Source organism: Diadema antillarum, unplaced genomic scaffold (assembly GCF_040938485.1).
Source record: "Diadema antillarum isolate AM-2024a unplaced genomic scaffold, OU_Dant_1.0 seq00000682_RagTag, whole genome shotgun sequence".
Classification (NCBI taxonomy): Eukaryota; Metazoa; Echinodermata; class Echinoidea; order Diadematoida; family Diadematidae; genus Diadema; species Diadema antillarum.
The window spans coordinates 3,075,001-3,098,678 of record NW_027271587.1 but is presented as its reverse complement, the minus strand read 5'-3'; the positions used below and the strand labels follow the sequence as shown (position 1 = coordinate 3,098,678).

General features: G+C 38.3%; 1 protein-coding gene across 1 annotated transcript; it reads right to left on the bottom strand.

The window, feature by feature from the left end:
* Positions 1 to 11,623: 11,623 nt before the first annotated feature.
* On the bottom strand, positions 11,624 to 20,873 carry LOC139737120 (rhodopsin-like). The gene is made up of 5 exons (XM_071647799.1): positions 20,745 to 20,873; positions 14,439 to 14,652; positions 13,331 to 13,786; positions 12,363 to 12,540; positions 11,624 to 11,874 (listed from the first exon to the last, which is right to left on the bottom strand). Exons 1-5 carry the CDS (start codon positions 20,831 to 20,833, stop codon positions 11,624 to 11,626), a joined length of 1,188 nt encoding a protein of 395 aa, XP_071503900.1. The 5' UTR covers positions 20,834 to 20,873.
* Positions 20,874 to 23,678: the final 2,805 nt, after the last annotated feature.

The following is a 23,678-nucleotide window of genomic DNA, read 5'->3' as shown; positions in this document are numbered from 1 at the left end:
ATTGTTCAAAACTCGTGCATGACTGAGTTAGAACATTAGACAGTAGTGCTACTGAATTTTCATTTGCACGAGCAAATGTCGACTTTGAATGAGTTTTTCAGACTTTTTCAGCAATCCCTTGCAAAAAAAAATAAAATCATAGCCTTAGTATCCATTCTTTTTCCTTTCATATGATATCCCATGCGTCAAAAATGATCAACGCCTGCTCGAGAAAACAGAATTTGAAAATTATATGCTTCCATTTTACCCAGATGGATAGAGAGTAAATAAGGAGCCTGTTAGCTTTCCCGACATGCCCAACTTGGCAGATAACAATGGCTTTCATGCTCAATGAATTTACACAAACATGAAGGGAGGGGGTAAAATAGATTGTTACTGACGGTTCGGTTTTGAATAAGGTCTTAAATTAGCACATGATCATGAGCTTGCCTGACCATGCAGCTAACTACAGAGCAAAGGGTGTTCATCAGCGCAATGTTTGGGAAGGTGGGGTGGGAGAAACGGACCGAAAAAAACCTTCCGATTCCCCTCCCCCCCCCCCCGAAAAAAGACGACTTTCTGCCCTGCACTTGCACCTTTGAAATGTTAGAAACGCAAGTTCAGTGATAAATAAAGTGATGTACCCTCTCTTTCTACTTCACCTCCCCCTTCAAAAACTTAAAAATCCTGTAAGTGATGAAGGACTAACCACGCGTGATCGAGGGAAATGTAGAGAGGAATGAAAACAGGGAAATATGTTTGAGGTACAAAATCATCAAAATGTGTATCATTGTTGTAATGTTGTTTCCCATAGCCATTAGACTGCGTGCAGCCTGAGCATACTCACGATATTAGTCTTCAATAATTTTGGTTATGTCTCATAGCTTATTCTAAATGACAACAAAGGGCTTTCCGTCGCATACAGCATTCTCTGTAAATACCTCCCCCCCCCCCCCGAACAACATTCACTGTAGCACTGCGGTTGTTTTGTGTGAATTCAATGGTGCAGATGAGCCCATTATCTAATGCTAAGTCGGGAGAGCTGAATGCTTGTTTTTCGACTATCAGTAGAATCGGTAGAAATGAAGCATGTTTTCATGCAAATTTTTCTCAAGCATGCGTTATTCATATTTGGCACGTTAGGTCTCATATGAAAGAAAAAATATGAATATTTGGCTAATGAACTTTGTTTTTCGAAAACGTAACGTTAAGTCTGAAAAATTCACTTAAAGTCATAATTTGCGCGTGCAAATGAAAATTTGGTAGCCCCACTGTTCATTGTTCTAACCCAGTCATGCATGAACGATTAACATTAAGTTGTACATCAAATGAAAGAAGAAAAGTTTATCTTTCCACTGATGTATATCTCATAAAGAAAATGTATGATTTCGATGGTAAAAAGTTGCATGGAAACCCGGTTTCGTTTTTTCTGGGACACGCTGTATCTCAGAAGAAAAGAATAAGAGATGCTCTTTGCTTGAGATGATATGGTAAGATGGCATCGGGTCAAAACCTTATGCTTCATGTGAATGGAGGTTATTACTATTCTGGGGTTGACAAGATGACAGCCCATTGAACGGCAGATTAATTCATGTGTGGTATATAATGCGTTAATTATGTGAAGTACGTGAATAAACCATAGAAACAGATGTCCTGTGTGATGTGTTTTTTTTTTTCAACCTGATGGTCTATTATAGGAATGAATTTTGTCAAATGTTTTACCGAAGTCGATACCCATTGATGTCGATTCTTTTAATATTATTTTCTGCAATATACAAGATTACCTGAGAATTTCTCATGTTTATGGTTAATTCTTCGAGATTTGCTTTTGTTCATGTTGTTCCTGTTCTTTGCACGTTTACGCGTTATTTAGCGCTCTATCTCTTTGGCCTATCGAATATGACACCTCGTTAAGTCGACACCTCCCAGCACCGCAGACGGCGCGCCAACTTCCACAGCTCGTCGCGCACGCGTCGATTCATGCAGGAGTACACCAAGGGGTCCAGAACAGTGTTGCAGTATGCCAGCCACATAGTGAACACGCCGAACCAATGATCATCGTTGACCCAGTTGTAGTTTGAGTGGAACAGTATGTATGGTGTCGAGCATATGATATTGATTGAAACGAGGACGGCTCCTACAAAAATGAAAACATGAAAATGGTAAACTAGTAATCTGATTCTGTAAATAAAATCTACTTAATGGACCGAAAATATAGATTGAGAAAAATATCCAACTTAAGTCACATGGACAAGGTCCTTGTTAACTTTGCCAAGTAGAAAATCACTGTCGAGCTCAAAAGGACTTAGAAAATTAGCAAAACGAATGAATATTCAGCCGAGTGACTTGGGTCTGACGCTGACGTTCTGATGTTATTACACGTACTGTCGTTTATTTGAACAAATGTGATTCTGGATGGTTAAAGGGGTATCTATCCAAGATTCACGGCTCCTGATACTGACTCTGTATCTTAAATTTCGTTTTAGAATGTTAAAATTATGGTAAAATCTGAAGTGACGAAAAGACAAAAGAAAATATGCTCTCTCTTTACTTCATTTCATCACAGATTCGCCCTTCTTCCGTGCCTATATTCTTACCCACTCTTGCCACTCGACTGTGAACTTGGTAGCCATGACGTCGACTCCTTGGGACTGCCTTCCTGTTTGTAGTGACGTGTGACACAGGAACATCATCCTCCCTGTTGCCATGGTGATTGGCCTCATTACTGACGAAGGATGAAACATCAGTGGATGTGCGCGTCACCGACTCCGTCTGATCAAGGGAGTGTGAGATAGGAACAGACACAGGTGACGAAAGCATGAAAACTACACCCTCAACCCACGGTAACTCGTTTACAACTGAATGACGATGATTGAGATAATATAACAAAAGAGATGTCGGGACTCGGGGGAAGGATGTTTGACCGCCTGCTTCAAGCGAAACACAGTATATAAACACCAAGTATACCTGCACTGCTGCAGCTCCAGCCTGGTGCGGCCATGAAAATCAAATTCATTTAGTACATTGATTATGAAAGCATCACTAAACACGTTGTAACCATTGAAGGGTGTATGGCAGGTGTCTACACGCAAGTCAAAACAGTGAATAGTACATAGGCCTACGGTTTAATATTGAGTACACAAGACAATTTACACTTCTCTGTATAGAGACCAGGGCTCCGTTTCATGAAAGTTGTCAGCCCTGACAAGTTGTCAGTCTCTGACAACTTCAGTAAAATCCTTGGTTTTGATTAGCAGAGAAGCTCTGGTGTCTGATTGTTACCATGGCGATTGTCAGTAACTGACAACTTATCAGTTCTGACAGCTTTCATGAAACGGTACCCAGTTGTGACGATGACATTAACCTTTGTTAACAGTTACAGTCATGCACATTCGATCAAGCTTTCAAACTGTCAAAATTGTATTTTTGATACTTTAATCAGGTTATTACCAATGACAGCATGGGCTCCATGATATTAATGATAGTTGAGAGTACTAGCCCTCGGATGGGTTTGAAGCGCTTAAGTGACTCAAATACCTTCTATATTGTGTTACTTCCGGCAACTTATAACCTGCATATAGAATGTGAATGATATCTCAATGTGGCAGGTCATTACGTTTACCTGACCGTTGCGCCGATCTTCGTCAAGAGTCACATTCCTGTCCAAGGGACTATTGGATGTCAGCGTGAAAGATGACTTTGAGCTCTCATAAGCATCTAAACGCCGTTCTGCTCTCCACAAGTGGCAGGGGATGACACAGTAGAAAAAGACCATTGCGGGAACAAGTATGCCATAATTAAGTACTAAGGTGGCAACTCGGTATTTCTCGTAACTCCTGACGGGCGAGCAATGCTTGGTGTCCACGTTGTACCTGAACTCGTCCAGCCAGTCTGTTGCCACTGTCAGAGCGAATATGAAACCCATCGTCCACGACATGGCAATTAAGAGACCGATACGAAGTCGTTTTGGCGGGGTGCGATGCGGTGAGCAGACGACAATTAGGAATCGATCAAATGCGATAGACAATATGAGTGGACGATTGGTGAATGAAAACCAAGTCGAGAGAAAACCATTAATCTGTAGGGAAACGTAAAAACATACACTCGAAATAATGTCTCATTTCTTGAACTACACAGTCATGTGTCAATGTGTTGGACTGACGTCATGAATATTTGGTACTACATTTCGAATTACAAATAGGCCAGCCTGCGAATTTCCTGTGATAAACTGAATGATGATGTGGTTGTACTAAACCACAAGGTATAACTACAGGTGAGTTGGAGACATACCTCAACCTCCAAAACGAGGCGTTTGTTACATCCCTGTCAAACGGAGCATGAAGGAGTACCAGCTAGGAGCCAACGTATACAAGTATAGTCGGTTGGTCGGTGAGTCTGTTGGTTCGCCATGGGAGTCCAATATCTACACAGTTCCAAGTAATTGAAACGATTTTTTAACCTTTTTCCCCTTTGAAAGTAGGAATAGGTACACACTGTCACTACACTTTAGGAGAGGTTACAAGAAATTATGGGGCTCAATCTCATTACCTTGCATACTGCTCTGTGTGACTCCAGGAATCTTCCTTCGTCGAAGATAGACGCCATGGAGAACGTCATGCTTGCCAGAGCCACGCCCAGATCCGCCACAGCGAGGTTCAACATTAGCAGATTGTGCAGGTTTTGTCTCAGGCTGCGCGTGCGCAGTATGACGAAGATCGTCACGGAATTGAAGGACAGCGCACAAAAGAGGATCACGGATAAGCTGTGAGAGATTATAATCAAATGATAAAAGCTAACAAATTATGCGTGACATAAGGACTTAAAATGTATACAGTCAAATGTGTGGATGTCTGTATATAATTGTACATACGTATATGCATTATGTTTTGTGTATTTGTTTGTGTGTACGTGTGTGTTTTGAATAAGACTATCTTTACGCATTGATGGACAGAGTGTAAATCATGATATCGATTTGTAATTTCTTGAATTTGTTATTTCGTTGCTTGTGAAAGTGAAACGACAGAGAAAATGTGATTCGATATTTTGAAAGAAATACCACATGGTGGTGGCGGGTGTACTGTAAAAGTTAATTGACATTTTGGCCGGTACTAGGAAAAAAAAAGGAAAAAAATCATCAAACTTGGTAGGAAGCATCCCTATAGGGGGACAGGATCTAAATTTGTTCAAATGGGCACAATGCCCCTCCCCCGTAGTTTCCCGTGTGTTTATGGCAGATTTTGGGGTGTCCGGGCCCTGTGGGGAAGACCAAAGTAGGGCTCACTCCTCACATTATTGTCTTATTCTTTAAAACACGATCCAACTTGGCAGAAATTAGCGTCTGCATGGTGATAGAATTTATATTTGCACGAATGGGCACCATATACCCCCCCCCCCCCATAGTCTTCAAGAATGCATGGAAGGTTATTACACTTACTTGCCATTATCAGGTTATCTGCTCTAGATCCCTGGGTCTTATGCTTTCCTCCTCTTCTACTTTGATCAATGTAAGTATCTGAGTTGCATACGTGTTTTAATATTGCGTTAATCATGCCATCAATATCATTGTTACGGTTAATATCATTTTCACTAATATGATAAATTGTCATCATATTGAGGCTGTCAAAGAAATCAGACTATTGGTTTCCTCTTAAAATCTTACTACTTGAATTCGTGGTCTGTTTTTTACTACTTTCAAGTGAGTGGGTGAAGTTGATTGAGTAAATGATGTATTGGATTCAAAAGGATCATCATCTGCAGTCCCTGTGATGATTTTGAAACTTCTTGTGTCATAATACTGGCAAAGGACTCAAGTGTTCTGATAGTTGTATCTTTTCCTTTGTTTAATGGGCACACACCAAATGATATAGTCATTTTTGGCACCTAATAATCAACTTGCACGTGGAATTTTAGACTATAGAAGCTATGTAACGACCAATGTGTACGAGCGTCTGTAAAAATCCCAACATAGTATTGTGGATCTGAAACACACTTCAAAATACATTTCTTAAAGCGAGTTGCACTTCGTATCTTACCTTAGTGCCTGTAGGGGTTTATCCTCATTTCGCTCTCTGCTTTCACCAGTAGATAGTGTACTGTTTGTTATATCCATTGAAACAGGTATTCTCGTGTACAGAGAGGCAATCGTATTGTGATCTTCCACAAGATGAAAGTCAGAAAACACTGAGCCAAACGGACGAATTGACATCAAGTTTAATGTGTACGTGTTGAAACATGGGATGACACCTTTGAGGATGCGCGTGACATGAATTTGATTAGAAACTGGAGACACGTACAGGAAGTTATTAGGGAAAAAAGGAGAAGTATCTGGACAAGATGACCATGCATCTTTAGAAGACAATGGCATATAAAAATTTATATGTGACACTCGTGAAGTAACTGAAACCAATTCCTGAATGAACATTATATCGTCAATCATCTTTTATGTTGTTCCTCACAACATCTTCTTCACTTCAGGAAAGATGTAGTTCAAATTAAATGACCTGTCTCAATGGACACGATGGAGGAGACGTCGACGAATCGCCGCGACTCGTGCAACTCGAACGACTCCATGAAGGGCGACTTCCAAGATGTCCTAAAGCAAGGTGATGTCTTATTTGCCCGGAAGTCGTGGGGACGTCGCGTCGGCGACGCAGCACCGCGACTTTGCCGCGACTAAGAATACGTCGCGAAGACGTCTCCGAGACTTGAAGCTGGGGCTGGCAAAGGTCTCCGTTCAAAGCAAAGGGTGAAAATCGATTCTCTCGCGTCTCTCTGGAGATCAGGCTAGTACCTCCAGGAGACGTCACCTGGTTGTCACCTATAGTCTCCAAACAATGAGATACCCACTTAAGCCTGGGACCAGTGTCTGAGCAAGTCGAATGTTTACTTGAATGGTGTGAAGGTACATTTGGAATGAATTTGAGATTTTCCTCTCCCATACCCCCTGCATGTGTATACTTGTGCAGAAATCTGTTGTTATTTGGCTGGATAGTACGTACATAATAGGTATACAATTCCGAGTCTGAGTAAAGATGCGAAACACTTATGTCGGGAACTGACATTTGATATGATAATTCTGAAGTAACTGCAATTCGAGAAACTTTCTTGAATAGCTTTAGAATAATCTATTACACTTTTGGTCTTTATTTCAATATATCCCAGAAGAAAAAAGTAAGAGGTGCTCTTTGCTTGAGATGATATGGTAAGATGACATCGGGTCAAAACAGTAGGATTATGCTTCATGTGAATGCAGGTTATTACATTAACGGGTGTTAACAAGGCGACAGTCCTTTCCAAGAACAGACAAATTCATGTGTGGTATATAATGCGTTGATTATGTGAAGTACGTGAATAAACCATAGAAACAGATGTTCTGTGTGATTATTTTTTTTCAACCTGATGGTCTATTTTAGCAAGGAATTTTGTCAAATATCTTTACCGAAGTCGATACCCATTGATGTCGATTCTTTAAAATATTGTTTTCTGCAATACTAGTATACAAAATTACCTGATAATTTCTTATGTTTGAGCCATAGTTATTCCTTAGAGATTTGCTTTTGTTAATTTTGTTGTTGTTGTTTACAAAGAAAATGTAGCACTGTCTTTGCAATCAGCAAAATGCAAAATGTCGGCCAAGTTTTGCAAGTATTATTCTGGGATGATGAACAATTGAGAATCTATTTAACTTTGTAATTGTGTCACACGTGAGTAGTAAGATGGTACTCTGAAATCCTAAATGAACGAAATAAGCCAAAGATGATATTCTTACGTTATCTTTCAGCATTGGAGATCACATTAATAATGGTTATTATTTTGTATTGAAAACATCCAGAGACATGTATAGTGAGTGGACATATTTACAAAGACGCTGCAAGCATGGACTTGTTTAAAGTATTGGATCCTATTTAAGTATAATTCATCCTATGGAGTAAACGTTTATTACTGACAGGCTACTTCATATTGAGAAAAGAAATGCAGTGTTTTTAATTCGCGTAGTATGTCCACTGGGAGCTCTGTGCTATATGTGCTGTCTACTCTTAGTAATGTATTTCCTTATTCATTTTTTTTACCCCAGAGCATGGATAACCACGTTTGATTGAAGCTGTGTATACATGCTATTAATTTCTCAGTTAACTCTAATTTTCATCGTATATGTGCATCTACTAATGAGTACTGAAGATCATTTGTAACTTCTGTACAGGGCTTATTATGTAACATCCTGTGGAAAAAGAGAATAAAATGAATTGAACTGAATCCAAATCAGTTGTTAATATATTACCTGTTGAAATACGTGTATTGTGTTTGTACTGTCAGCCCAACCACGCTCACACGCACCCAAAATCAAGTCCGCCATGTCCGCATCAAACTTTGTTATTTTAGACCAAATCTTAACTCAGCGCCCGTAGTATTATATCCTCATTCTAATGGTGTCAGTCAATATATAAGTGTAATATGCATACTTATACGTTTAGGTAATCACACAAAAAGTGACTGTCTTTATGATGAATGTATACAGTTTATTATTGTTACGGCTTGGCCGTTGTAGATGAACGATGTTAAGATGATAAGAGGATCTCATTGAAAAATATAGAGGCGAGTTATTGTAGGCCTAAATAGTTTCCAGTTTCACTAGGTCAAGTGGTTTAAAGTCGCCAGAGGAATATTGAACTGCCTGCCAAATGCCAACTCCTCATATCCCTCATCCTTTGATGTGATAAAGTTCAATTCAGGAATTGTTTCTATGATATTCATACTGACAACTCCTGTATAGTTAGGTCAAAACCAACGCCAGGTGCAGTAATATACTATACCATCATTATAAATGAACTCATCCGGGTTCGAAATTTGTGACCCCTTCATTCCCTAGCTTGGCCTAAACTGATATTGCACAGTACGTGTCGCTCGACCTTTAAGTTTTGTTTCCCTGGACATATTTTTTTTCTTTATCATTCTATTCCTTCTGTTTTTCCTCCTCTAGCTCCTCTCTCTATCATCTACTGAAATGGATGAGTTAGTTTTGGTGGTGAGATGGGGCTTCAGGTCTCCAACTTCTTTGTGGGATAATGAGAAACCTCTTTGACTAGATGGTTTATGATAATTGTTTTTTTATATGGCACAGATAATAATCTAAAACAAAGCGATCCTAATAAAAGACGGGACTCACCTTTAATTAAGATGGCTTTATTTTACTTTGTTTAGAATATCTCAGCCATTTCAAAACCAGATTTCATAGAATATTCTTTGAATTCCTCTCAGAACTGCATGTATGCTCTTATTTTATTAGAGGTTTCTCATTATCTCACAAAAAGGTAAAAGCTGAATCCCCATCTCAATTAGAAAATATATCATCCCTTTAAAATTGCCCCTGAGTCCACTTCTATCTAGACCAAAAACATCGCCTTTGTTTTTTAGAGACTACTATTATGCTCTAGTGAAGATTCCTGTAATATTGTCACATGCTAACTTCTTGTTTGGTCGGGGAACTTATGACACCATGCCTATTTGATTTGACTTTCCTCCTTCCTTGTTTGTGGAATTGGAACAGTATTGCTCACATACTTATATATATTTGCTTGTTCTTCATGGATTGACATTGCGTGTTTATGTTTCACCAAAGTAATATAAAAAAGACCTATAGAACTTGATAATGGAAAAGCAGAGAAAAGCCTCCCAAGAAGACGTTTTACGCTAAAAAAGTGCCCCTTTTCCTGACTTAACGCGCCAATCTTGTTTTATGCCAGCAGTGAGTAAACTTATGCTTTGTGTTTTCTGATTCACCTGCTGTTTTCGTCGTTTTTCCTGAAAGTTATTTTCTTAGACGATAATGCTGTTTTACCCTTTATTATTTGGAATTATACACACATTTGGTAAGTCCACATAAGGAGAGGATATATATTTTTGACAGTCAAAAACATAATTTTATGCTCCCCTTGGATTTACCAATGTGTGTATAATTCTAAATGATAAAGGGCAAAAGAGCATTAAGAAGAGACCTCCAGCCTAAAGAAGACTTTTGTCTATCTGGTTTTGCTCTAACAATACATGCCAATGACATCCGTATATAGCATGGCTACGATTTCTGTGAAAAGAGAACTAATGAGTAATTCATGGCGTATAAACAGAATCGCTCTGATATAGCTCGTCAAGTGGCTGGGAAGACACAAAGTTCGTAACTCCATTAAAGAGGTGCATTCATGCCTTTTAGTGGGGTTGACATCTCGCTTTTCAAAAGGGTAAGAACTGTACCCCTTTCCGCAGTTTCAGTAGTCTTTTTATATAATTCATTTTTTTTTTTTTTTTGGGGGGGGGGGGGATGTCCTTGCTTGCTTATTGCTACGTCAACGCCTTCACTCCTATTCCAGAGTACAGATTAAGAACTATATACGCCACCGCCACACATGTCTCTCGTTTTCCTTAAAAAAAAAACCACCGAAAACAAACCCGTTGGTTTGTATCGGATGTAATTATATTCGAAAAACATTTTCGTTTTATCCACTTTAAAGTTATGTTACTTGATTGTGATACAATATCAGATGTGGCTGGATTGAGATATCTCTTAAATTAAGGTTACTGTTATAGATACTTCGTGAATTTTAGTAACCTACGAAATCAATTTGACATACTTGAAATGATCTAAAATGCGATTTCAGAGATACACAGTGTTGGCAATCGTCTCTACCATATCCTCCCCGTGCCCAGATGTTCTTTGTATTTTGAGGACTTTCGGAAGCTATTCTGATATACCTCCTCGTATCCCCCCCCCCCCACACACACACAAGTTTAAAAAAAGAGGCTCTAGAAAAAGTGGTGGAAGAGAGCGATTTGAAAAAAAGAATGAATACACATTAAAAATGTTATATATTTTGTTTGTACATTACACGTATGTACATTTAATGTATATTTGTATATACGTTAAAGTATGTTTACAATTATATTTCACACACATACATTCATACTCATCTACACACCGTGAACACACACACACACACACACACACACACACACACACATATATATATATATATATATATATATATATATAATACTTCGGAGTCCTCTTGTTGGTCAAACAATATCAATGTGTAGCCGGTGAACAGAGAAATTCCTCCCTAAAATCATCATGCAGTGCGACCAACTGTTAATTTTTGATATGAGTGATTTACAGGTACCGATATTCATAATATTCTAATAGTGTTCATTGGCGATTGCATTTTATTGCCTTTTCTCTCCTTTCCGAAAAGTTCAATGGCAAAACGGGTTGAGTGTCATTTGTAATCATTTTGAAGCAAGTCCATCATAAGCCCGATACGACATCTAAATGCAATTTATCCAGTAATACCTCACTTGTTATATGGGAAGAAATATTCTTTAAGTTATGATCAAGAGTATCCCATATTTCCCGTTATTTTGTTTGTTTTTAAGCAACTATAGTGTTAGATATCTCAAATTAACAAAAATGGAGGTAGCTCGTTTTGGATCAAACGCTTCATACAGTGATTTGCGTCATAGAAGCAGACACGCGTATTTTAAGAATTCATTTCAGCAATGAACCAGAACGTCTTCGTCACGAAAGAATAATTTGCGATATACAAACACACATACTGTAGTCCTAATAGTAGTTTCCCGAACGTCATTGCACGAGCCATCAGTTTGGTACATTAAATGTAACACTTCTTCTATGCCTACAGCATCGCACACGGCGCGCCAACTTCCATAGCTCGACGCGCACGCGTCGATTCATGCAGGAGTACACCAAGGGGTCCAGAACAGTGTTGCAGTATGCCAGCCACATGGTGAACACGCCAAACCAGTGACCTTTGCTGACCCGGATGAAGTTTGAATGGAACAGTAGGTATGGCGTCCAGCATAAGATATTAATGAAGACGAGTACAGCCCCTACACGGATGACAACATACAAACCGAAAATAAGAACTCTGACCGTATACGAATACTTTAAAGGCCCCAAAATGCAGATTGAGAAATATATCCAATTTCGGTCAAAATAGACCGTGTTTGTCAACTAAGAAAGTCGCTGTCGACCCCAGGAGGGTCTAGAAAACAAACAAAACAACTGAGCACTCTGCTTGGTGCCTTGGGTCAGACGCTAATTTTTCAAAATGTTGTTTAAACAATGTCACATGAAGGTTTTATTTAAGAAAATGGCACTTATCTAAACAAAAGAATGTGATTTTCGATGGTTAAAAGGTCTATCCAATGTGGTCTATCCAAGATTCGTGACATCAAAACGTTTACAATGTATTTCATTGTTATAACTTGAAAAGCTATGGTTAGAACTGAAGTGACAAAAATACACAAAAGGATAGTATACCCCATTTCTTCAATAATCCAAGATACGCTCATCCTCCTAGCCTATTCGTCCTCACCTACTCTTGCCACTCGACTGTGAGCCTGTAGGTGTCGGCGACGTCGGGTCCTCCAGGCTGCCTTCCGTTTTGCAGAGACAGGTGGCATAGGAACATCGTCCTCCTTGTTGCTATGGTCATCTGCCTCAACGCTGTCGACGGATGGATCATCTCTGGACGCAGGCGCTGCCGTCTCCGTCTGATCAAGGGAGTGTGGGATACGAACAGACACAGGTGCACGACTTTTAACATGTGTCAAAAGACTTGGCAGATGATGTTGTTGTCGCTATAAGTACTTACGATATATTCGACCCACTACAACTTGATCGTAATTGATTGAGATAAACTTACAAAAAAAGACGACGAAAAAGAAGAAGAAGACGAAGAAGGAGATGATGATGATGAAGAAGAAGAAGAAGATGATGATGAAGAGGAAGAAGGAGGAGGAGGTGGAGGAAAGAGAGTGCCTGGACTTGGGGAAAGGATGCGTTTGACTGTCTGCTTACTTGACCGAGGTTTTTGGAGGCGAAACGGATTATCTAAAATACAGTACAAGTGTAGTATGAAATGATATACCTGCAGCGCCGGCCTCGTGCAGTCATAAAAAAGAGAGTTCGTTTAGTACACTGACTATGATATTCATGACATTCACCACTTAACCCCCTATAGTGTGTATGTACACAGAAGACTAGAGAGTGAACATGACGATGCGACGAAATTACTAAAAATTATTCCTTACGTTCGTACACATTCATCACAACTAGCAAACAGTCAAAATTATTTCGACACTTGAATCTGATTATTACCAATGGCATTAAATGCTCTACTATATTCATTTTTGTTTGAAGTGATGGCACTAGCCTTTAGATGGCTGATGAGTTAACATGGTTAAGGTGACTGAAACATTTTCTATATTGTGTTACATTGGGCAACTAGCTTGCACAGAATGTCGAGGATAGCCCAATGGATGGCAGTTCTTATAAAGTTACCTGACTGCTCGACCGCTTTTCGTCAAGAGTTCCAATCCTGTCCAAAGTACTGCTGGCTGTTAGCACGAAAGATGATTTGGAAATCTCATAAGTCTTCAGACGCCGTCCCTCTCTCCACAAGTGCCAAGATATAACAGCATAGAAGAAGACCAGTGCGGGAACAATTATGCCGTAGTTTATTACTATGCTGCCAATAAGGAATTTCTTGTAACTCCAGACGGGTGAGCAATGCTTAGTGTGCACGTTGTATCTGAACTCGCTCAGCCAGCCAGTTGCTACTGTGAGAGTGAAGATGAAACTCATCGTCCACGACATGACAATTAAGAGACCAATACGAAGTCCTTTTGGCGGGGTGCGATGCGGTGAGCAGACGATGATGAGGAATCGATCAAATGCGATAGACAATATCAGTGGAAGATTGGTGAATGAAAACCAAGTAGAGAAAAAACCATTAACCTGTATAGGGGAAAATGAAAATATCCTCGAAATAACGTTTTGTCTTTTGAACTACGTCAACATGACTTTACTTGTATGGATGTGTTGTTCTGAAGTTTAGGCATCACTTTTGAAATAATCTAGTAAGCTAGAAAAGCAAATTATTTATGATGCTTATCATGAAGCATAATGATGAGGAGGTTATCCTAATCAACAAGGTATTACTGCATGTAAATGATGTCCTCTGAAAAGAAAGTTTACAAATCAATGATAGGAGATTGAAGGATATGCTATGGTATCTTGTTGTTTCCCCGTCCAAACCTCAGAATTCCCAAACAAGGCGTTTGTTATATCCCTATCAAACGGAGTCAGCGTAGTCTGTCGGTCTGTTGGGAAGCTGATATATTTGCGCAATCACAAGTAATTGAGACGATTTTTGGCGCAAACTATGCAAAACGTGTTTGTGATCTCGCGATGGCAATTCTATAGTCTCATCAGTACGTTAAAAAAAATAATGTGTGGAGAAATACTCTCAAACCTCTACCCCATTGCCCAAACGTTTGTTTTTTCCCCCTATGTATAAAGCACGAGTAGGCACACTTGATTGTCACCACATTTTCATCTTACGCTTTAGGAAAGGTTTAAAAGGGAATATGGATTTCAATCCCATTACCTTGCATATCGTCCTGTGTGAGAGTAAGAATCTTCCTTCATCGAAGATGGACGCCATGGAGAATGTCATGCTAGCCAGGGCCACGCCCAGATCCGCCACAGCGAGATTTAACATCAGCAGATTGTGCAAGTTTTGTCTCAGACTGCGCGTGCGCAGTATGACGATGATTGTCATCAAATTGAAGGACAGCGCACAAAGGAGGATCACGGATAAACTGTGAGAGAGGGATTATAATCAAATGATAAAAGTAACAATGTAGGCATGGCATAATTTAAATCATGTAAATCTCACTGCAGATTTCTTGTTTGTTGGATTATCTGATTTAATTTGATTTATTCTCTGTATATGCAATTCTTTTTAAAAGTACATCAATTTTCTGCAATATCATTGATATTGTACAATATGTAACTGTAATATGACTATATTCAACAATAATCATCCCCTATACGGGGGCATCCCACGAGACCGACATCAATAATAGGTCCATGAGTCATACAGCCCACGAGTTATACGGCTCAGGAGTCATACAGCCCATGAGTTCGACACTACGCACAAAAGGCTCATGAGACCGACACTAAGCAAACATAGCCCACGAGACCGACACTAAGCTAAAAAGGCTCACAAGACCGACACTAAGCAAAGAAAGCTCACGAGACCGACAGTAGGCAAAGGAGGCCCACGAGACCGACAGGATAAACAGCCCCATCTACATGTCAATCACCTGTACAGGGTGTTCCATGAACGGAAACTAACATACTGGCGGTTGTAATTTGTAAATTTTAATGAACGACATCAAACATGTATTTCTACATACTTGGGGGGGGGGGGGGGCAAGTGTGTCAGGGAGCGACATTGTTATCAAGTAGAAAAATAGAATTGTATTCTTCATGCCCCCCCCCCAAAAAAAAAATAGAAGAATTGGTATTCTTCATCTCCCCCCCCCCCAAAAAAAAAAAAAAGAGACAAAAAAAACCCCCACAAATGAATTAAAAAGAGGGCAAGAACGATGTACGGATTAATTTTAGAGCTTTGATAATGCCATCGTGCTATTTTAATAGGCTTTCCCAGTTTTTAGCTAGAAGATGGACAGGATATAATTTTCACCTCTTTTCTTTCCCGATTCACTAGTTACTTATTCTATTTTAGATTTTCTACCCTCCTGCTTGGAAGTTTTGCAGTAAGATCTATTTGTAATTTTCTCTGTAACTGTAATGTAATGCTACTGATTAAAACGTTTTATATCGCAGGGATTCACCTCAATTTGTGGCTTGTGTTATTCTCCTCCAAACAGTACATTTTTTCGTGAAATACAATAGCTGTTTTCATGGATGCATCTAATTTTTTCCAAATCCCTTACGCTACCTTAATAGATGATTACGTTATTTTTTATTTCTAATTAATACTAATTCAACACCCTCGCAGGTTTACTGTGGAAAGATCTGTTACACACTTTTACTGTACTTTGTTCATTTTTTTCACAAACAGACACCCATGCAAACACAATTAAAGATCCTGATCATTTCAGGGGGGGGGGGGGGGGGCAACTGATGGGGTTACACCCTGCCGGAGATGGCAACTCTTCTTTTCCATCTCTCATATCTTCCTATGCTATTATCAGGACACCCTATACAATTTATTGGTCTATAGGTGGCGCTGTTCATCCTGTCGGTCTCGTGCGTCTCGTGGGCCTTCTTTGCTTAGTGTCGGTCTCGTGAACCTCTTTTGCGTAATGTCTGTCTCGTGAGCCTTGTATGCGTAGCGTCGGTCTCGTGGACCTTTTAAGTGTAGTGTCGGTCTCGTGGGCTTTGTTTGCTTACTGTCGGTCTCGTGAGCCTTTTGTGCGTAGTGTCGGTCTCGTGAGCCGTATAACTCCTGGGCTTATTTTACTTGATGTCGAACTCATGGGCTTTATTTACTCAGTGTCGAACTCGTGGGCTGTATAACTGGAGGGCTGTATGACTTGTGAGTTGTATGACTCGTGGGCTGTATGACTTGTGAGCTGAATAACTTGTGGGCTGTATGACTCGTGGGTGTCGGTCTCGTGACGTGCACCCAAATATACATCTGTAATATGATTATATGAGTTACATGTTAATTTGCATACAGAAAAATAATTGCCAAGAATAAGCACAAAGCTTGACTGTTTCCCATATGGCTATAAAAAGAGCTTCTGAAAGGGATGAATGATAATAGGATAAAAAAAAGAGGAAATAATATGTTCTGTAGTTCGATTCCGAAGGAGAAAGTCAGAAGAGAAATTAAGAAGTTAAAGAGAAATAGTAGTCCTAGATAACCATTGACATCTTCTACAATTAGTGTAGTAGAAGATATTGAGCTAAACAAAGCAAAATAAAACAAAACAAACAAAACAAATAAACACAAACTGATTTTAGATAAATATGATTATTCTTGTGAGTAAAGTGCGTTCGATGATGGAATAGTTTGTGGAGGGGAAAATTACAATACGTGTATTTTGAACAAATTCTTTAGTCCATTAAACGTATCTCCTCTTTTTAAGAAAAGTAATAGATCAATGGTCAAGCATAGGCTACACCGTATTAAACAACAAAATATGGATGGTGTTCCACTTAATAGACTATTAAGTGGAACACCATCCATATTTGGCAGTTGAAAAATCCAAAGATTTCACCTGGTTCCGTCATTATAGTTATGCAGAAGATATGTAACAAAGCAAACAGTATGCCTGTTCTTAAAGGTTTAATGTTTCCGACTGGGAGCAGTGACTTAAAAAAACTGTTCGAGCTATTGCATTTGATACATAGTAATGTGTAGGTCAGTTGTATCACAAAACATCGTATAAAATACCATACAAATAGTTTACAACCAAGCCTAAAAAATAAGAAGATCTCATTATCACTTTTTTTCACTAAACTTTAACTGTAGACTTTTAGTCCAGAAACAATTTTATTATAACTATTTTTCACAGACATTTTGTATATTTAACTATACTTAACATTGATTACAATGATTAACATTATTGCATCTCCTGTTTCTATCCCTAACTTGCAATTCGGAACTATTTTGAAGCACTAAAGCTGGGTTTTTGTTTCATCTGCAAATGGTAAATAATGCCTTTAAGAAAAACAAAGTATCCTCTGTTGTCCCACTAAGGTAAATTCAATCATTAACAAAATATTGGTGTACCCAAGACTCTTATACTGTAGCACTGTTTGGGACCCACATTAAAAGACATGATTATACATTTTCAATTGAAACAACAAAAATGAAGAAAAGACCTGTATAGTTAGTAACCGGAAATTACAACAGAGAGATTTTAGTTTGTCCTTGGTACAAAAGCTATAGGATGCATGGGAGCCTCTTGTATAGATCGCCGCACAAGAGCTAGGTTCATAATGATCTACAAAGAAAGAAAAAAAACCCAGGGACTGATCCCACACAATATGTCGGGCAGACAAATTTTCACATAATCAATCGCTATTAACACTCGCCGCCTACATGGTTAGTTCTCTGCCACATGAGAAATCAAAATTCAGCAATTAAAGACTGACTGAAATTCTCCCCCTACTCTTGTTAGCCCTGAATGGATTTTACTCCAAGATTGTGTGAGGACATCGCCCCGAACCTTGACACTTTTAAAGCCAATATATCAAACACGGATGTGCATGTATGTAACTTAGTCTAGCATGCTCATTTAAAACAAATTAATTATTGCTACCTCTTAAATGTCATCAACAACTCACGGCGACCACTGCACCGTGATAGCCCACAATCGTATAGCGTTGTGTGCATTACCGAACCAACAAAAGATACAAGATAACAAGAGATGAAATCATAAGTGTCAAAGGAGATTTCTTACAGAATCATTGATTGCAGCGAAAATAAAAGATACTCAATACCCCAGTCACCTGCCTATCAAGATGATTAAACATCAACACTTACATTTAATAGGGGAAATGTTCGTGAAAATTATTCGATTCTTCTTTTAAGCATTCTAAATTTCAGCAATGAAAGCAGAGATTCGTATGAAAGTGAAAAGACCATGAATAAAAAAAAACACAAATGTTTCAAAAGAAAGACTAGGAACAAGAATAGATCACATTCTGGGGAAAAATAGGGGCATTAAACGAAAACAAACCACATGATAGATCGCACTTCTCAATATATCTAATTAAAAAAGTATTAATATTAATGGCAAAGAAAGAAAAGAACGTTTTGCACATTTAGTTTACTACTTTAGTAGGTGTAGAGTATAATTCATAGTAATGTGGGCAAAAGGGCTGTTTCGAAAAAAAAAAAACTTATCTCTAAAAATGAGGATTATCGTATGAATTGGAATATAGAGGAAGTTGTGCGCTTGATCGATGATTATATTCGACGATAGTTTCAGCATGCTTTTAGATACTATAGCATAAAGGCACACACTGCCTCTGACAAGAGATAACAAATGATATAACTAGTTTGTGCTTGATATTATAGAGAGTTTACTAAAAGGGTGCAATTTATCTGTCAGCAATTTGAAAAAAAAATATTTTGATTGACTGAGGTTAACTAAAGAAACAACCGCATGTCATACTATTTGTATTTGAAAATGAGTAGAGGAAATAGATTTTAGGAGGGCGCTCTACGTTGTATATACAGTACTGTACCAACAAAATGTAAATAGAATATTAGAAGAACAATATAAATTCTTTGTTGTTTCTTATGGTGTAAAAAAAAGTGGTAGATTGTAACATATTATTGTACGTTTAATAGAAACATTAACTATAATTTGTGACATCTCTTTCTGCAATGTTCAGTAGTTCTTGGTTGAGTTGTTATGAAGAGATACTGAATGTAATAAGATGTGAATAAGGTATCAGAATTATACAGAAAGAGGTATGAAAATCATGTCTTTCACTGTTTGTTGGTGACTTTGTTGATAACCAGAGTATCACCATGCATACAGTAATTTACATTTCTTTTGATGTATAATGCAAGAGTATCTCGTGTATTTGCTTGTTAAGATTGCTAATATGACCGCTTCGTCTTTAAGTGAATATTAACTTGGTTTTCAGCCGTTTTCATCTGAAGTTGCCTCCTTTGCCATTTAAGTGCTAACGAAAGAGTCAGGTTGTTTTTGTTTATCGTTTATAACGATTATCAATCTCTATGTCAAGAAATATCATCTTTAGAAAAAGTAAATTCATTTCAAGACCAGCACAATAATACCATGGCTCTTCGGTAAGGAAATTCACCCAGGATAACCAAACTGGGAATAAAGTACACAAGATAATAGTTTGTTGTGCATAGCTCACATCAAGAAAGTCGAATAGAGTTAAGAGAGAAGTGATGGTAGAACCAACACCATTGTGAATACTCTATCGGATAAGGCTATGGAGAGTATGTATTGGGGGAGGGAGGTTCTAAAGTTACCCGAAGGGTATATTAATGGGCAAGATGTTTTACCGTCCATGCACTCTTTTTAACCCACTTCTGAATACCCGGGATTTTGCAAGACTGTAGTAAGAACACCTTGTTTCCTTCTCCTCTACTTCTAATCATGTAGGCTAGCCTACATTAAATTGATTATTGCATGTGTTACTGTTATTGTATTTATCATGTCATCATTGTCATCGTCGATATCGTTATCATTGATATCATTGTCATTATCGTATAGATTATTATATTCTGGAATGGTTACGTCAATTCTTTCGCCAAATTGATACGTTTAGCACTTATCTGATGTCTAAACCTTTAGACGAAATTAGGCCCGAATTATGATTCGAACGCAAGGTCTGTTATTACTTCCGTGTGATTCGTTTGACTTGATTAAGTAATTGACGCATTAAATTCAAAGAGGCAGTTTTTTTTTTCTAGCCCCGTGAGGATTTCGCCACATTAAAGACAGATGATTCAAGTTTTCTGATGATTGAATGTTGTTGATGTTGTTGTTTTTTAATTGAATTGAATTGAATTGAATTTATTTATTCAGCATAAAAACAACAGAGAAAGACAATGATGAGCAATCATGACAGACACAGAGAAAAAAACATAACTTTGGAATACATAAAGCTGAAGGGAAGCAGCCAACGAGGAATTAAGTTTCCTTAAAATCTGGCCGACATGGGCACACATGGGCACACACCAACGTTTATAGTCATTTTTTGCAGCAATAAATCATCTCACACCTTGAATTTCAGACATTAGAAGCTACATTACAAGGTGTGTAACGACAATTATCTATACGAACGTCTACAGTCAAAAACCCAGTGTGGTATAGGAAAATTGGAACACACTTCAAAATACATTTCTTGAAGCGAGTTGTACTTCTCAAAGGAATCTTACCTCAGTGCCTGTAAGGGTTTATCCTCATATTGCCCCCTGCTTTCACTAGTAGATGGTGTACTGTGTGTTATGTCCATGGAATCATTCATTCTCGTTATAGAAGGACGATCGCACAGTCTTGACCTCCCGCATGAGGAATGTCAGAGAACAGTGTAAACAGATGGATAGACAACAATAATTGTGTACGTGTTGAGACCTGCGATGAGAACTTCAAGGGTGTGCGTGACAAGAAACTAATTAGAAACCGATGTCAAGCACTTTTGAAAGTATTAGAAAAGATGGAAAAGTATCCGGACATGGTGACCATACATCTTATTGCGGTATGACCCTTGGTAAGATTTGGCATATGCAACAATGCATTGTGAAGTAGCTGAAACCGATTCTTGGATGAACATTCATGGTCACTATATTTTATGCGATTTTATTGCTATCCTTTCACAACCTCAATCTATACTCATGTCAACAAAAATGTCTGTCAAATGACATTGATGTATTAGTTTGGAAGAATACACTGTGCACTGTGCTTATTGTGTATCGTGTCTTTCTGTCTTTTTACTTATTTTGTATTATACTTTGTGACTTAGAATCTACTTACAAATATTGTTAGAAAAATATGATTTGTTGAATATATACTGCGTACTATGTGTTAACAATAATAAATCATTTATTAAGCGCAGAAACTATGTCTATATATTCTACTGCGCTTCAAGAGCTCTTAAGTTCCTATGTTGCACAATGCTGCATGGGAAGTACAAAAAGAAATAAGCCCATGCTAAAACAAAAAAGTTTTCACTTCTAATTTAAAATTATTTAAAGTCTGACATTTCCGAATGTCTAATGGTAATCTATTCCACAACCTAGGGGCTGCACAAGAAAATGATCGGTCACCTAAGGTAACTTTTGTTTTGATTTGGGGTATCTGCAATGTCAATCTATCATTTGTACTGCGGAGATTATGGCTACTGTGATGAGTCTGAGATTTAAAGTTCAATAATTCACTGATATAACCAGGGGCCTGACCATTCAGAGCTTTATAAACCAGCATCAATATCTTGAAATCAATTCTTTGGCGAATGGGCAGCCAGTGCAATTCCTTTAGAAGTGGTGTAACATGAGCAAATCTTGGGAGATTACAAAGCAATCTTGCACACGTGTTTTGAACCCGCTGCAACTTAACTATCTGTGAATCCGGTAATCCGTATAACAGACTGTTACAATAATCTAATTTGCTTGTAACACATGCGTGGACAATCGTCTTCATGCTTTCCTGATCGAAATATTTACGGATGCGTCTCAAATTATATATCATATAATATGCTGATTTACATACACTAGTAACCTGAGATTCCATATTCAAATGGGTATCAAAAAACACCCCCAAGTTTCTCACATTATTGGATGGTTTTATAACAGTATCAGCGAGTGATATACCATTTGATTCAAATTTAGAGACTTGCCGTGGAGTGCCAATGACTAACAATTCCGTTTTCTTATCATTTAACATCATTTTGTTTTGTAATGTCCAGGTTCTAATGTACTCAATACATGATTCTAACACAGTTATGCAGTAGTCTTCGTTTGGTGTGTTAGGGCGGCATGACAAATATATTTGTGTGTCATCTGCATAACAGTGACAAGTGATAGCAGGAAACTCCTTTTCAATATTTGTGAGGAGTCTACTTGTGTACAGTGTAAACAGTAGGGGACCTAAACGTGACCCCTGTGGGACACCAAAAGGTACCGTGAACACATCAGAGACAATGTCTTCCATTTCAACTGTCTGTTTTCTACCATTTTGTTTGGATGGAAAAGAGTAAAATGAACTAAATTGAATTGAGTTCTGGTCATTGTCATAAGTAATACCTTTAATTTGATAAATGAGTCGTTCATTATGCAGAAATTCGATGAGCTCGAGGAAGCAACTCCTTCAAAGTCAATCTTCTGTCATTTTCAATTTCGAATTCAAGAATTTAGTATACCTTCAATTTGATAAAGGAGTCATTCATACGCACAAATCAGAAGAGCTCGATGAAGCAATTAGTCATTCGAAGGAAAATTTCAGTCATTTTCAATTTCGAATTCAAGAATTCAGTATTCATTATTATCATTCAAATCAGATTGCCAGAAAGCACGCTGTGTAACGCTCCAGACTCTTTAAATATTATGCACCATGCATTCGAATCTAAACCTGCCTACCGCGTACATCATCAGACACAATGTGTTTACCAAGCGATCATTAATTAGACGCCTGTCAATGCCGGAGTAAGGGCAATTAGCCAGTCTGTAGTTCCACTGTGCGCATTAACAGAAAAAAAGTCATTTGTGATAACAGGCATGTTGGTTTCTTTTAAGTCCTTTTGATAAGCATCTGTGACGTAGTGATTATTCATGACATAATCCTCTTAAACGCTGCTTGCCAGCACGTCTACCTCACAGCAAGAAAGTGTTCATTAAAGCCTTGATAGTACTTGTCAAAATAGAAAAGGTTTGTTGATGCATTTAATGCATAAAATGAAAAGATGCTCGCAAGTTAAAATTGAATTTCTAGTCACCAGGAGCCTGTTGCATCAAACTTTTCATCTGAGAAAACTCATGTTACTTTAAACAGAGTCTTTTCTTACGTTAAAATCAATGGCAGGGTCATATACTGACTTGAGTTTCTATTTCTTACTAGAGCTTTTCTCAGATTAAAAAAAAAAAAGTTTTATGCAACTGGCCCCTGGTCTACACAGGTTCATTCTGTGTGTTTGAACATAAAATTCATAAATTGTTACGTTAGGCAAGATTAAGCATTGTCTCTTTGGGGAGGAGTGAAGCGCCTAATCAAGTGAGAGAAAAAGAGAGGTCATTGTCCAAATGTGCACATAAGCTAATTACGGACTGGCTTATTCAAACACCTATAGAGGAACAGCTTAGATTACACAGAAGGGACTA

Excerpts from the sequence above, each read along its gene's own strand:
- LOC139737120 (XM_071647799.1), bottom strand. The coding sequence starts at position 20,833 with ATGAATGATTCCATGGACATAACACACAGTACACCATCTACTAGTGAA. Across the intron at positions 12,541-13,330 it reads AAAAGCGGTCGAGCAGTCAG|ACGGAGACGGCAGCGCCTGC; the intron begins GTAACTTTATAA and ends TCCCTTGATCAG. Across the intron at positions 11,875-12,362 it reads CAGTCGAGTGGCAAGAGTAG|GGGCTGTACTCGTCTTCATT; the intron begins GTGAGGACGAAT and ends TCATCCGTGTAG.